The sequence below is a fragment of the Drosophila teissieri genome, chromosome 2L (assembly GCF_016746235.2).
Source record: "Drosophila teissieri strain GT53w chromosome 2L, Prin_Dtei_1.1, whole genome shotgun sequence".
Taxonomy (NCBI): Eukaryota; Metazoa; Arthropoda; class Insecta; order Diptera; family Drosophilidae; genus Drosophila; species Drosophila teissieri.
In genome coordinates, this window is record NC_053029.1 from 26,475,775 (window position 1) to 26,488,859 (window position 13,085).

Sequence of the window (13,085 nt, forward strand, 5' to 3'; positions counted from 1 at the left end):
ATTTCGAAAAAAATTTACTTTAACCACAGAGCCAGTAATTTAGCCCTTGGGGCAGTACTTTCTCAAAATGGTCATCCTATATCCATTATTAGCAGAGCACTTTATGAATACGAATGAAATTACAGCGCTATCGCAAAAGAATTACTCGCCATAGTTTTCTCAACAAAAACCTTTCGACATCATTTACTAGGACGACAGTTTATCATAGCAAGTGACACCTTTGATGGCTGCATACATTAAAGGAACCCAATGCCAAGTTACAAAGATAGAGAGCCAAATTAAACGAATACCAATTTAAAATCGAATACCAATATTAAAGGGATAAACTGAATTCTGCAGTTGCCGATGCATTATCGAGAATTAATATTGAAGAAACCCATCATAGTCAACATAGTGCAGAAGAAGACAATAGCAACCTTATTCATTTATCCGAAAAACCAATAAACTATTTCAAAAAACAATTCATTTTTGTTAGGTCCGATAAAAATAAAGTAGAGCATAAAACAATATTTGGCCACTCCATTACCACAATTCAAAATGATGTAATGACACCTGGAAAGGCCAAACAAATTTTACTTGATCAGTTTATTCATAGAAACATTACCATTTATATTGAGAGCGATGTAGATTTCGAAATTATTCAAATAGCACACGGAGAAATTATTAATACCACCTACACTAAAGTAATTCGCAGTCTCTTTCTATTAAAGAATGTTAGTTTATACGCCGAGTTTAAAGAAAGAAAGTTTAAAAAAGAAAGACTTTTACATCCAGGTATACAGAAAATAATACAAAATTATTTATAGAAAATCACTTCTTTTCTAATAGTCAACTACTAATTCAGAATATAGAAATTGTGGATATATTTATTGATTTGAGAGAAAACATTACATCAGTAGCATTGACATTAATTCTAAATTCGCTACACTTAAGCAAGTTTAAGCAAAGGACTGATTAGAATGCAGGAACGCATTAATGCGCATTTTTAATCAGTTAGGTAAACCTAACTAACTAAGGGCAGGCAGAGACGGAGCTTTCTCCAGCTTGACTTTAAAGCGATGGCTTGAAGCAGAAGGAATCGAATTGCAACTCAATACGGCAAAAAACGGTGTAGCATACGTCGAAAGACTACATAAAACAATAAATGAAAAAATCCGTATGATCAATTCATTTGATGACGAAGAAATAAAATTAAGCAAGATGGAAACAATCCTTTACACATACAACCATAAAATTAAACATGACACAACTGGACAAACAACTGCTCAAATTTACTTTTACACATCCAATATTAGACACTAAAAATATTAAATAAAAAATAGATAAAATAAATGAAGATCGACAGGAATTTAATATTGACTCTAAATACGGAAAAGGGTCCAATTCAAAGAGGAAAATTAAAAAACCCATTTAAACCAAATAAAAATGTAGGAAAAATACATAAAGACCATTAAAAAATCACTAATCGAAATAGGGAAACCAAATACTACAAAACACAATTTAAGAAAAAAAAAACTAATATCGTCAAACTTTCGCAGGAACCTTTTGTATAATAATGTGGTTTCTATTATTCAACAAATTCAAATGATGAAAATGTAAGGGTAAAAATTAGCCAAAAATAGATTTAATTGCAGAAAATTGAATTCATATACTAAATGATGTACGTTTTGTGAATGAAGGACTGCAAAAGCTAACTAACTACGGGTATAACCACAATAGTATTGACACACTCGTTTATGAACTTAAGCAATTTATTGAATACATAGAAGACATAGAAATGGGCATGCCACTTTCACGTCTTGGACTTTTTAATCCAAAATTACTCAATTGCGACAAGCTAGAAAGCATAAACAACCAGAATAAACTTTTCATCAAAACATCAACTTGGATTGGCATTTTACCCTGTAAGGCCAGCACAAGCATAGGCAACCCTTTTAAGGGGAGGGAAGTGAAATATTCACATATCAAGTACTGTTCGAATATATAAGAATATGCAGAGTGTGCACGCAATGTAAATAATCAACATCCGGAGCCAGCGGCGCCGCTCTCCCAAGCGGCACTCTAAATCTTCAATTGTTGTATACAATCAATATGACAAGCGGGCGATCTCGCTACCGAAATTATGTAAACAAATGGGCAGCACAAGAAAGATTTTTGTCACTAAAATTTAGTCTTAAGCTGAGATCAAAGAAATAATGACGTAAAAACTAATTTTCCTTTTTCTTTTATTCTTAGCGTTGTCCTTAGTCAACTGAAGGGGCATTAGTTCGACTCATAACACACAAAAATTTCACTATATATGTATGTAAGAATGACAAATTGCAAACCAAGGGGAGGAGTTACCGCCTCAGCATTCGCCCTCTGCGGTCCCCCGCTGAAACCACTGACTTGAAACGCTGACTATTTGTATCGATTAGCACTTGAGATGCTGTATCGATACAAATATCGGTGGCCACCTGAAAACCTTTTGACACCGAGAATCGCTCCGCCCATTCCACTATTCGGTCAGATCAGCATATTACGTAAACACAAATGTAACAAATAGAACTGTAAAGAACTAAGAAAGAAATATATTCATTTATTTTGATTCAAATCAAACTCAATTCCAACGGACGTATTTACTCTCTCCAAGTCCCACACTTCTCGAACCGACCAAGACTAACAGTTTTTGGCGGTTTATCGGCGTTAGAGTGAGCGTATGAAAAAGACTTTTAGCAAATCAAGAGAAATTTACAAGACTAATAAAGAAATTAAGAAATATCAAAACATTTGTGGGCGTTAGAGTGGGCGTGGCAAAAGTTATAAAAAATGCTTTACATAAGGTAATAGATTATTTTATTAATAATATATCAAGGTTACATGAAAAGGTCATACCCAGGTGCAGGTGCTTTTACAACGTGTTGTATTTTAAATTAATTTATTTGCATTTCAAATAAATGTTCTTTTTATTCAGATCCCTGTACAAGCTTTTAACCAACGTTCTCCTATTCCTCAAGTAGGTAATGTTTAGACTACGATTTTATTATTTTAGACCTGACTTAAAGGACTCACATTTTTACATTTTCAGTAATGAATTGGTGATCAAGTTTGTCGGTGCTGGATCCGAATTCTGACTAATAAAGATTAAAGATTACATATCTCTGTTAATGAAAGACATTTTAGCGACCATACGTCGATGCTTTGCATGCTTTGACATCGATCTTATGTTGCCAAACAGAATGAATTCGAGCCAGCAACGATGTTCTGAAGAGATTGCAAGGTTGAAAAATCTTCACATCTTTTGACATAATGAACGGATTCTCTCATGTTTAGATTCACGAAGAATAATTTGTGACCCAAAATGGACAGTATGAATTTACTCATGTGCCGTTTGGTATATTTTGTCGGTACGTCATTAATAAGTTAGATCTCATTGAGAACGAAATTATATCACTAATCGTATAGAACATAAAAGCCGTCGTCAAAGCAGACAAGATTTGTAGCGATACTTGGCTCTGACGTCATTTATGCGGCCTGTCACTAAAGACTACGCCCTAGTAGCAAAACCTATGAACAATCCTTGACGACAGAAAGGCAACAAAAAGAATAAAATAAATTTAAAGGTGACTAAGGAGGGAATTATTTTATGCACCGGGTTCAAAATGTTTGATTCGCTAGCAGAAACCGAATTTTACACAGATTCACGCAGCAGTTTCATCCTGTAGAGTTTATGAGCTCAAGGTTTTTGCGATTGGAAAAGTATATCCTACCACACAGAGTTGCTTGGTGGGCGATGGCTCTAAAAGAGTTCGAATTCAGAGTTGAGCACAGATCAGATACCAAGATGATGCACGTTAACGCATTAAGCCGACTGTCATGCTTTCTAATGACAAGCTCCACAAAGTTGCGAAGTGTTGACGAAGAGTATTTACTTAAGGAGCTGTTAGTTGTGTCAAAGTATATGGAAGAATAAATCATCAGCATGGCGAAACTTTGGTATTAAAAAGACTGAAAGAGACGTATTATATACCAGGCTATACAAGGCTAATAAACCTCTCGAAACCTTACATATCGACCGCGTTGGACCACTCACGGATTCATAGAAACGATATAGCCACATTTTGGCCGTTGTGGATGGATTTTCCAAATTTGCTTGGCTTGATCATATAAAGTCGACGAGAACCGAAGAAGTCGTAGAAAAGGCTCGGAAAACAACAGGCAGAATACGGTGGCCGCAAAAGAAATCAGCCTCTTCATATCTCCACAGGCGTTCCTTGAGACAATGGTCAGGTGAAAGGAATCCACTAAATTGTCATATCGATGCTGAGCAAAATGTGATAGGGTAACCCACCCAATTTGTATCGCCACTTAGTCACAATTCAGCAAATATTTAACAACGTTCTAAAGCAAACTTGCACAGCGTTACTAGTATCATCATTTTTACCCTCAATTTTCTAGCTTTTTTTAGTTAGATCACAGCGTTTTCACGGACTGACAGACGGACATGGCCAGATCGACTTGGCTAGTAATCTTTCTCTGTTAAGACACTTGAACACTGCGGACATGGCTGTTCCCTGTGCACTTAAATAAACATAATATTCCAGAAAAATTTAGCGAAAAGACGATGTAAAAACGCTTATTAAAATAAATATGCGTTTTTTTTTTTTTACAACTATTTTAATTCAAAATGAATTAATGAAAAAATCAAGAGAGAATGCTAAAGTCAAGTTCCTCGACTATCTTTTTTGGCGAATCGATTGAAATTTACAAGACCAATACAAAATTAAAGATTTATCAAAATATTTTCCAAAAGTGTGGGCCTGGCAGTTTTGGGTTTGTAGGAATCCGCATGTATGTTAGTGGTCTCTGATCTGTATTCACAGTGAAATGCCTACCATAACTATGTGGTCTGTAGTTTATTATTGTCCATTTGCAAATGGCAAATATCCAGGCCGTTCTGCTTTTTCTTCGGTTTGGGGACTCTTGCATATATACTTGTTATTAGGTTTGACGCGAAGCAAGTATGTACTAGTTGAATAACTTGCCTTTGAAATTAATCAAAATCGTATAAATAATTCTTGAATTGCAATAAGAAAATAAATATGTTTATACCCACCTTTGGAGTCATAAGGCCCAGTCGTACACCAGTCATAAGATGGGCAACATTCCGCTTGCGACTTTCTGGATTACGGTCGATCCATTTAACACATAATTTCCATACGTGGTCCTCTTCTCGCGTATTTAACTCATCATCGCTAATAATACTGTAAAAGTCATCAACTGACATATCCAATATGTCAATATTACGATTTGCCACTTCAGTAAAGTACCTCAGTGTGTAGTTCCTGGCTTTCAGGTGAAGGTCCTCCAAAAATCGGAACCTACGTAAAACAATTAAAAAGTTTTTCTTACAAAAACTAGCAATTTCAACTTACTGTGCGAAACCCATAATACTGACACAATTTTCCGGGGTAAGTATGCGACCAAGGTAGTCTTTACATTGCTTCACTAAACCAACCATGCCAACGTAGTCCGCACAGATCAGTAACTCATGAACATTGCTCTCGGAGATGATTGTTTGACGCAGGTAAGCATACTGTATTACACAGTTCATTATACATGAACTCACGCCGGGGATATGAATAACGTTAACTTTTTTTTTCGCATCTGACTCATCTACATATCCGTGACTGTCGGCGTTAAACCCTGTAAATTGAGCTCTGGTGGGGATACGTGTCAGTTTCGCAATTTATGGTAAAGAAAGTAACTCACCGAAAGTATGAGCTACATGAACACATTATTGCACGGTGTACGTTGAAAACATCCCCCCCCACAGATATCTGGGCGTCACACAGAAGATTCTCCTCGCGGAGCTCATTTAGGGTGTTCAGGGCATCGTCGCTCACAATGGGTGCCAAAGATTTTGTGCGCACCTTTAGAAGGGTGTTGAGGCCAATACCGAGAAGCTTGTCCTCGCGACTATTGTTGCCCGCGTTTGGCTGCAACGAATCCATTGAAACTTCGGGGGGCAGAGCAAGAGCAAAAGGCAGATCTTCATTGACCTCAAGGGGGTGGCTTTCGTTCTGATTACGACTCATTAGAAGAACGAGCTGGGGATCAACTCCTTTTCTGTATTCGATGCTGAACCGTATCTAATGACGAGTGGGATCGGTAACTGGTTACCTAATAAATCGCTTTTTATTAATTTTTGTTATTACTGTGTAAAAGAAGGTCCTTCGTATTTAACTCTAGGAACAGGAATATTACTCAATGTTTGAATAACAACAATAAATTTATGTTGGAAAGCAAAAAGACTACTGAGACTGAACAGAAAGGTTTTTAATCTTAACAAATAGTTCTTAAAGAAGACTATTACCCTTTATTTATTGTGTATTTTAAAAATACAATAATTATCATTTTGATTTAAACTTGCTATTTTTACGATGTTTAATTATATATTTCAAATAGTATGAAGGTTAATTTATGAAGAATATAAAACCGTAGTGATAAATGAACATTAAACATAAAAGGTTAGTTATACCTGATTATTTTTATGACGATTTTTTCATTTGTACGGTTGCAAATGAATAAAATTACATGATATTTAAAGCAAAAATGTATTATTGCTTGGGTGTCAAATTGAGTTTTCTGCTTATGTTAGGATTCTTGTTAAAGATTGAGCCACTGGTGAAGAGCGTACATAAATAACCGCGGAATAAGAACCACAAAACTTCTCAAGAAAACAGGACAAATTGCCAGAACAGTTTTAATGAAGTTATCGATATCGAATGGAAAAAAAGGAATGTTAAAATTTAAACATCTTTTAATTCCTGGTAGAACTAATAGTTTTGGCAATGCCAACTTTTTTATACATATTTCGGATTTAGCTGAGTGGGCTTTGAAATATTTGTAACTAATTCCAGAGGCATTTTTTAAAAATGTCCAAGACAATAATAAAAACAAGAACGCTATAGTCGAGTTCCCCGACTCTCTAATACACGTTACTCAGCTAGTGGAAGTGCGAAGGAGGATCTTCAAAACTGATAGTATTTGGCGGTTTGTAAACGTTAGAGTGGGCGTGGCAAAAAGATTTTTGGCAACTCGATAGAAATTTGCAAGACTAATACAACTATGCAAAAAAAATCGAAACATTCTCCAAAACTGTGGGCGTGGCCGTTTTGAGTGATTTGTGGGCGTTAGGGTGGGCGAAATTTACAAGACTAATAAAAATAAAAAAAATACAAACTTGCGCTGCGTCTGTGTCTCTGGAGTCTGCATGCTTAGTCTTAACTTTCTAGCTTTTGTAGTTCCTGAGATCTCGACGTTCATACGGACAGACGAACATGGCCAGATCGACTCGGCTATTGATCCTGATCAATATATATATACTTTATTTGGTCGGAAACGCTTCCTTCTGTCTGTTACATACTTTTCAACGAATCTGGTAAACCCTTTTACTTTACGAGTAATGGGTATAACAAGAAAGCCTGCTGTAGTCGGTTCCCCGACTATCAGAAACCTTTTACTCAGCTAGTGTAAGTGCTGGAAAAGAATAAAATAAACAAGAGAGAACGCTATAGTCGAGTTCCCCGACTATATGATACCCGTTACTCAGCTAGTAAAAGTGCAAGGGGGGTTTTTAACACTGACAGTTTTTGGCGGTTTGTGGACGTTAGAGTAGGAGTGGCAACATGTATGCTGTATGCTTAATCTCAACGTTCTAACTTTTATAGTTCCTGAGATCTCGACGTTCATACGTTAAAAATGTGGGCGTGGCAGCTTTGGACGGTTTGTGGGCGTTAGAGTGGGCGTGGCAAAAAGTTTTTTGTCAAATCGAGAGAAATTTACAAGACTTACAAAACTGTGTGGGCGTGACAACATTTGGGCGTTAGAGTGGGTGTGGCAAAAAGTTCTTTCCGGAAAAGAAAATAAAAGTTTGGACTATTGTGTAAACAACCCAAATGGGAATTCACTAACTTAGTTGAACGCAATTCTCGGAGCTTTGCTTCTGAAGCTGAATCCTGAGAGAATCTTGGGGTCCAAAAATCAAGAGACCTTCCGCTCTTGTGGCCCTGCTACATCATTTTCGAAATAGGCGTCCAGTGTCTGCGCTTAGATTTACTCCTTGGCTATCATCTAAATATTGTATCCAAAGAAGATATGGAGTGTTGGATGTACTAAAGCCGATCTCCCTAAGGACACCAGTGACTCCATTTACGAGACCATCTGATGTATCTACATTGACCGTCAATGGCAGTGGTTTTTAAAATCAGCGTGGCATGCAGATATTTTTAAGACCTTAGCTTGTTCAAGACATATGTTCCTCTGCTTTAATCTTATTTGAGCGGACTTATCTGAGTCTATAGCTTCCGAGTGAAATTGAGCAGTGGGATCGTGTTAAGCTACTCCCTATTGTATTGATCTGTGTCCTAATTACTTGAGAAAAGGTGAATTGCAAGCCAGCATCATTAGACGTAATTTGGCCAAATGCCATGTTATTGAGTGCAATTGCAAACGGTTGGCCAGCTCACTGTCGCATTATCTCTATAAGTTTAAAAAACCTAAAAGAACTCCACAGATTCGATCAAAATGTAGCACTGTATGCATCATGGGACGGGGCCTGAAAAATCCAGCGATCACATACGGGTCACAATTGTGTAAGATCGCCGAACACGATAACCGAAATACCTTCGCAAGGAGTTTCCACATTAGAACAAATTTGCTTTAGGCGGGACTTATGTTCTTGTTATGTTGGAGGGGTGAGGGGCTTACCAAGATCCCACCACCCAAAATCAACGAGCTTACGCTGGCACCCTCCCTCGGCCGAAGACCTTACCCAGGACACAGGCACTAATACGCGTACGTAACAGAAATGGCGCCCAACATTACTTTCATCTTTTAATTTCATAACTAATTTGACTATTTATAATTCTTTTACCATTTATCATAAATTAAAGTCCCCAACATCTGCAACCGAAATCACGTGTAAATGGTTCAGAATAGAAATATGACTTTGAGAACCCCTTTGTTTATTATCCTTTTAAAATCGTAGATCCTTTGTTTTGTCAGTAGAAAAATTATTTTTTTTTAAATTCCTTAAATTAAAAAAATATGGGAGATTTCCTTGTTATAATTAACGTAAATATAATATAATAATATAAATATAAATCTTTACGGCTTTTTATGACTAATTTGGGGCGGGGGACGATTTTAGTTTCATTGGCTCACGCTACCGGCGTACTAGGCCAAGTAGCAAGGTCGTTTGTGAGGCACGTGGCCAGGGAAATAGGAAAGCTGTTGTGGATTCTGAACCTATCGGTCAAATAGCAGCAGGTTGTGGAGTCCGCAAATATCGGTCAAACAACCTGATTTTCCGACGACTGGCGGGAGGGGGTTTTCGGACATACGCTGTCTTAGGTGGACCAGTTTAAATATGGAACCACGAAAAAGGACTCCAGGAGAAGGTGGACCAACTCACATATGGAACCAAGTAAAAGCTCCCCTGGAAAAGATGGGCCAGTTCACGTACGGAACCTAGATAAAGTTCCCTAAGCAGTGGAAGACGGAGGCATGTTGCCCGGATGTAACCATGTCAGGGCGACAACAAACTGCCCTGTCTGATTATTTGTTTTTACTTTTTATTATATCAAGTTGTAGTCAGAAACGTTCACTGTAGATCGTGTTATATATTTAGCTGCATACCAAGCAGAACACCAAAATCAATTCTTAAATAGAGAAAGCCCAAATACATAAATGAAGGGGGAAAAAAATAAAGTGTTAATTCAACCTTCCGCCGGGAGAATAACCCGATCATGAACACAAGAAGAGAGTCGTGCACCGCGAAGAGCAAGTGCGGGAGACACTCCCCGCCTATATGAGGCACTTAATCAAGAGAGTCTTGAAATCTTTGAAAACCAGCCGGAAGAGGTAGGACACTTGACCGATCCGATTGACAACACGATGGATGAAGCAGCCAGAGGAATGGATTTACCACTAGGACCTCCTAGGGGACGCTCCAGCATGCTTCCGCGGTACCAGGCAAGTGCGGAAGACCGGTCGGAGACTGCAGATAGGCGGGAGAAAAAACTGATGGATTTAGTGAGACGAAGTAGGGATACTCAATCGGAAATGAGAGCGAAAATAAACGATTTCGATTACTATTCGCTCACCAGGGAAACGAAACGTGCTTTTTCCACAGCTGGAAGTGACTTAATGAAGGTCAAAGAATTAATGGAGAAGAAACAATGGTATAACGAGTCCTTCAGCGATTATGTCTCCAACATGCATAACTTGCACTTTAAATTAAAACCCAAGATCGCCGAGGATGAATTTGTATAACTTTTAAAGAAAAACATTAACTTCCAAATGGGTGGTTTATTGTTGACGTCCCCAATAAGATCTCTGGCAAAGCTTAAAAAGAAGGGGCTCAGAGTGGATCGGTGGTTAAAAAACCATCGAAAACCGATGCGAAGTAGACCAGTAAATGAGATCCAACGACCAGACTTGCAAGGACGTATTCCCAATGGTGTCCTTGTGTAAGAAGTCCAACGCAAACCGGGAGACAGCTGCGAGTCCAACGCAACAGCGCCTGGGTGCAGAAACTCTTTGCACGATATGAGTTCCTATGTGTGTGGATACGGAGTGAATTTCTACCGCCAACACCCCGCAAACAAGAATCCATGCACGTCTCAATTCCATGAGTCCACTTCTCGTTTTTGCCAGAAGTCAGGTGATGACGGTAAAAACATGGGTTTCCCACGGAGTCCGCCAAACAAGACCGGAGATTCGTCATACCCGTAAATGACCTCAAGCTCGAGCAGAATTACTTATCACATAAGAACCTAGAACAACGAGAGCAGGAATATGCAGGAATATGCTATCTTTACGTTAGCGCATTTTTAACAGCTCCGAGGAAAAACGCTCGCAAGGCACAACAACTATATGAAAACATAACTAAACACCGACGCTTAAGACAGAAAGTCTTGGCACTACTAGATACCGGTGCTAGTACGAGTTGTACTTGAAAAGTAGCAGAAGCATTCTTGAAGAAAAAAAAAAAAACAGATCACAACCGATAACATCTATCTTTACATAATATCCCGGCTAGCGCAGTCAGCAGAGTATGGTGGGTCGAAGCCACACGTTTATGAGCGCCTGATGAGAACAGGGTAAGAAAATCAACTAAAAAAAAATGGCGTACGATTCTCTTTTGCGAAGTCATTCCATGCGTATACGTCGGTATAAAAAGACTGTCGCCCACCGATAAAATAGTCAATACCCGGGTAAATACCCGTACGTCAATACCCGGGCGAATATCCGTCAGTCTATAGCCGGGAAGACTCAAAGTGAACACCCGAAAGTGAGTATTCGGGAAGACTCGAACAGACTACTCGAAAGCCAACACTCGGGATAACTTCAGTCAAAGGAAAAGTGTCGAGGAGCGAGGACGCTATCAACCCTTAGAGTAACAGGACCTGTTTTGGAAGGACCCATGACCAATACAAGGAACACGCTTGAAGGAAAACCCCAATTCTAAAGAAGTCTCAAGATGGGCGGCAAGGAGTCTAAAGCCTCCCACAACACAGCAAATGTGATCAACACCGTGGAGGTTGTCGACCACAAAGAGGAAATAGCAGGTGTGCATCATACCCTGGAATTCATCGCTGCCCTATTAATATTGCTGGCACTATTGTAGCTAGTAAAAATGTACAAAAGATCAGTACAGCGGAGACGGGACCATCACCATACCCTGGAAAATATCGTATCCAGTATCCCACAACCCAAACACAAATCCCACAACAAAAAAAGTGAACCGGTGCATTCCAAACAAGTGCATAATCCAAGTAATCTGAGAGTCGGATAGCAGCCCATAGCGTGCCGCAGAAAAACAACTCATTAATTTATTCATATATATCATATATAAATATATATCATATATATCTAAAGAAAGATGACCTTCACTTAGTGTATTTCTTTTTTTTCTATTTGTTTGTGTATATCTTCTTCTTGTTCGGTTACATATTATTGCTGCACGAATGTTAATGAAATCCAATTTCAAACGAAAATGGAAGACAACTACAGAAAGGTCACAAACTACTTACTGTAAACAAAATATGCTTCTACACCTACCAGCAAAAAAGCAGTAGAGGCCTTCAAGTAGTATTGAAGGGCATTGAGGGTGATGTTACGCCCGAAGCGATAACTGAGTCTCTAAAGGAAAAGGGATTTTGCGCCAAAACTGTGTTTAATACCAAAAACAGAAACAAGCAGCCGCAACTATTCTTTAAGATTAAGATGGATCCAGAAAACGAGCATCTTAGAAAAAACGAGGTTCAACCAATTTATTAAAAAAAAAAAAGAAAAAGTGCGGTAACTGTGGGGGTACAAAAAACTGAAAAGCAGTCTTCCCAACAGAATGAACACGGCACGGGTACATCAAGGATTAGTTTCGCTGACACCATCGGAATCAAATCCTGAAGTTCTGGTTTTGAAAGCAACTAGTTTCGCTCCATGGCCTATACCCAGTACTAACAAGATAACATTTGCATACGTTTAAAAATCAGGTTTGAAGCCTCCAACTCAAAATTCTCAACCACCACATGAAGTGCACACAAAACTATAGGCCATCTGAGCAGCAAGAAACACAAACTAAAGCTATGATAAAAGCCTTACAACAGGGCATGATGGAGATTATGACATTTATGCGTGCGGCCATTCAAGACATGATGCGTAATCTAAACCTTTTAATACAAATGCTTGTATCCCAACATTCTAAATAAATAATGGCTACCTTACGCATAGCTACGTGAAACGCCAATGGCGTCTCACAGCGCAATGTTGAGCTAGCTCAATTTCTAAACGAGAAGCACATCGATGTAATGCTCCTTTCGGAAACTCATCTTACAAGCAAATAAAATTTTTAAATGAGAGACCACCACTTCTATTGTAAAAATCACCCCGATGGGGTGCATACTTATAAGGAACCGTATGCAACACCAATTCTACAGAGTTTGCTGAAAAACAACTTCAGGCCACATCTATCAAAATACAGCTGGAGGAAAATACTCACCTCACAAAAGCGGCCGTATATTGCCCCCACGTTTCAC

General features: G+C 38.5%; 1 protein-coding gene across 1 annotated transcript in view; it reads right to left on the minus strand.

The window, feature by feature from the left end:
• Nucleotides 1-6,299, minus strand: part of LOC122626232 (kelch-like protein 10) — a 168,651-nt gene extending 162,352 nt beyond the window's left edge. Inside the window, exons 1-4 of the mRNA XM_043806408.1 lie at nucleotides 6,198-6,299; nucleotides 5,752-6,131; nucleotides 5,415-5,699; nucleotides 5,096-5,360 (exon numbers count right to left, since the gene is read on the minus strand). Of these exons, the coding sequence (XP_043662343.1) occupies nucleotides 5,096-5,360; nucleotides 5,415-5,699; nucleotides 5,752-6,077 (876 nt within the window). The 5' untranslated portion in view covers nucleotides 6,078-6,131; nucleotides 6,198-6,299. The remainder of the gene's footprint in view (nucleotides 1-5,095; nucleotides 5,361-5,414; nucleotides 5,700-5,751; nucleotides 6,132-6,197) is intronic.
• Between the last annotated feature and the right edge of the window lie 6,786 nt (nucleotides 6,300-13,085).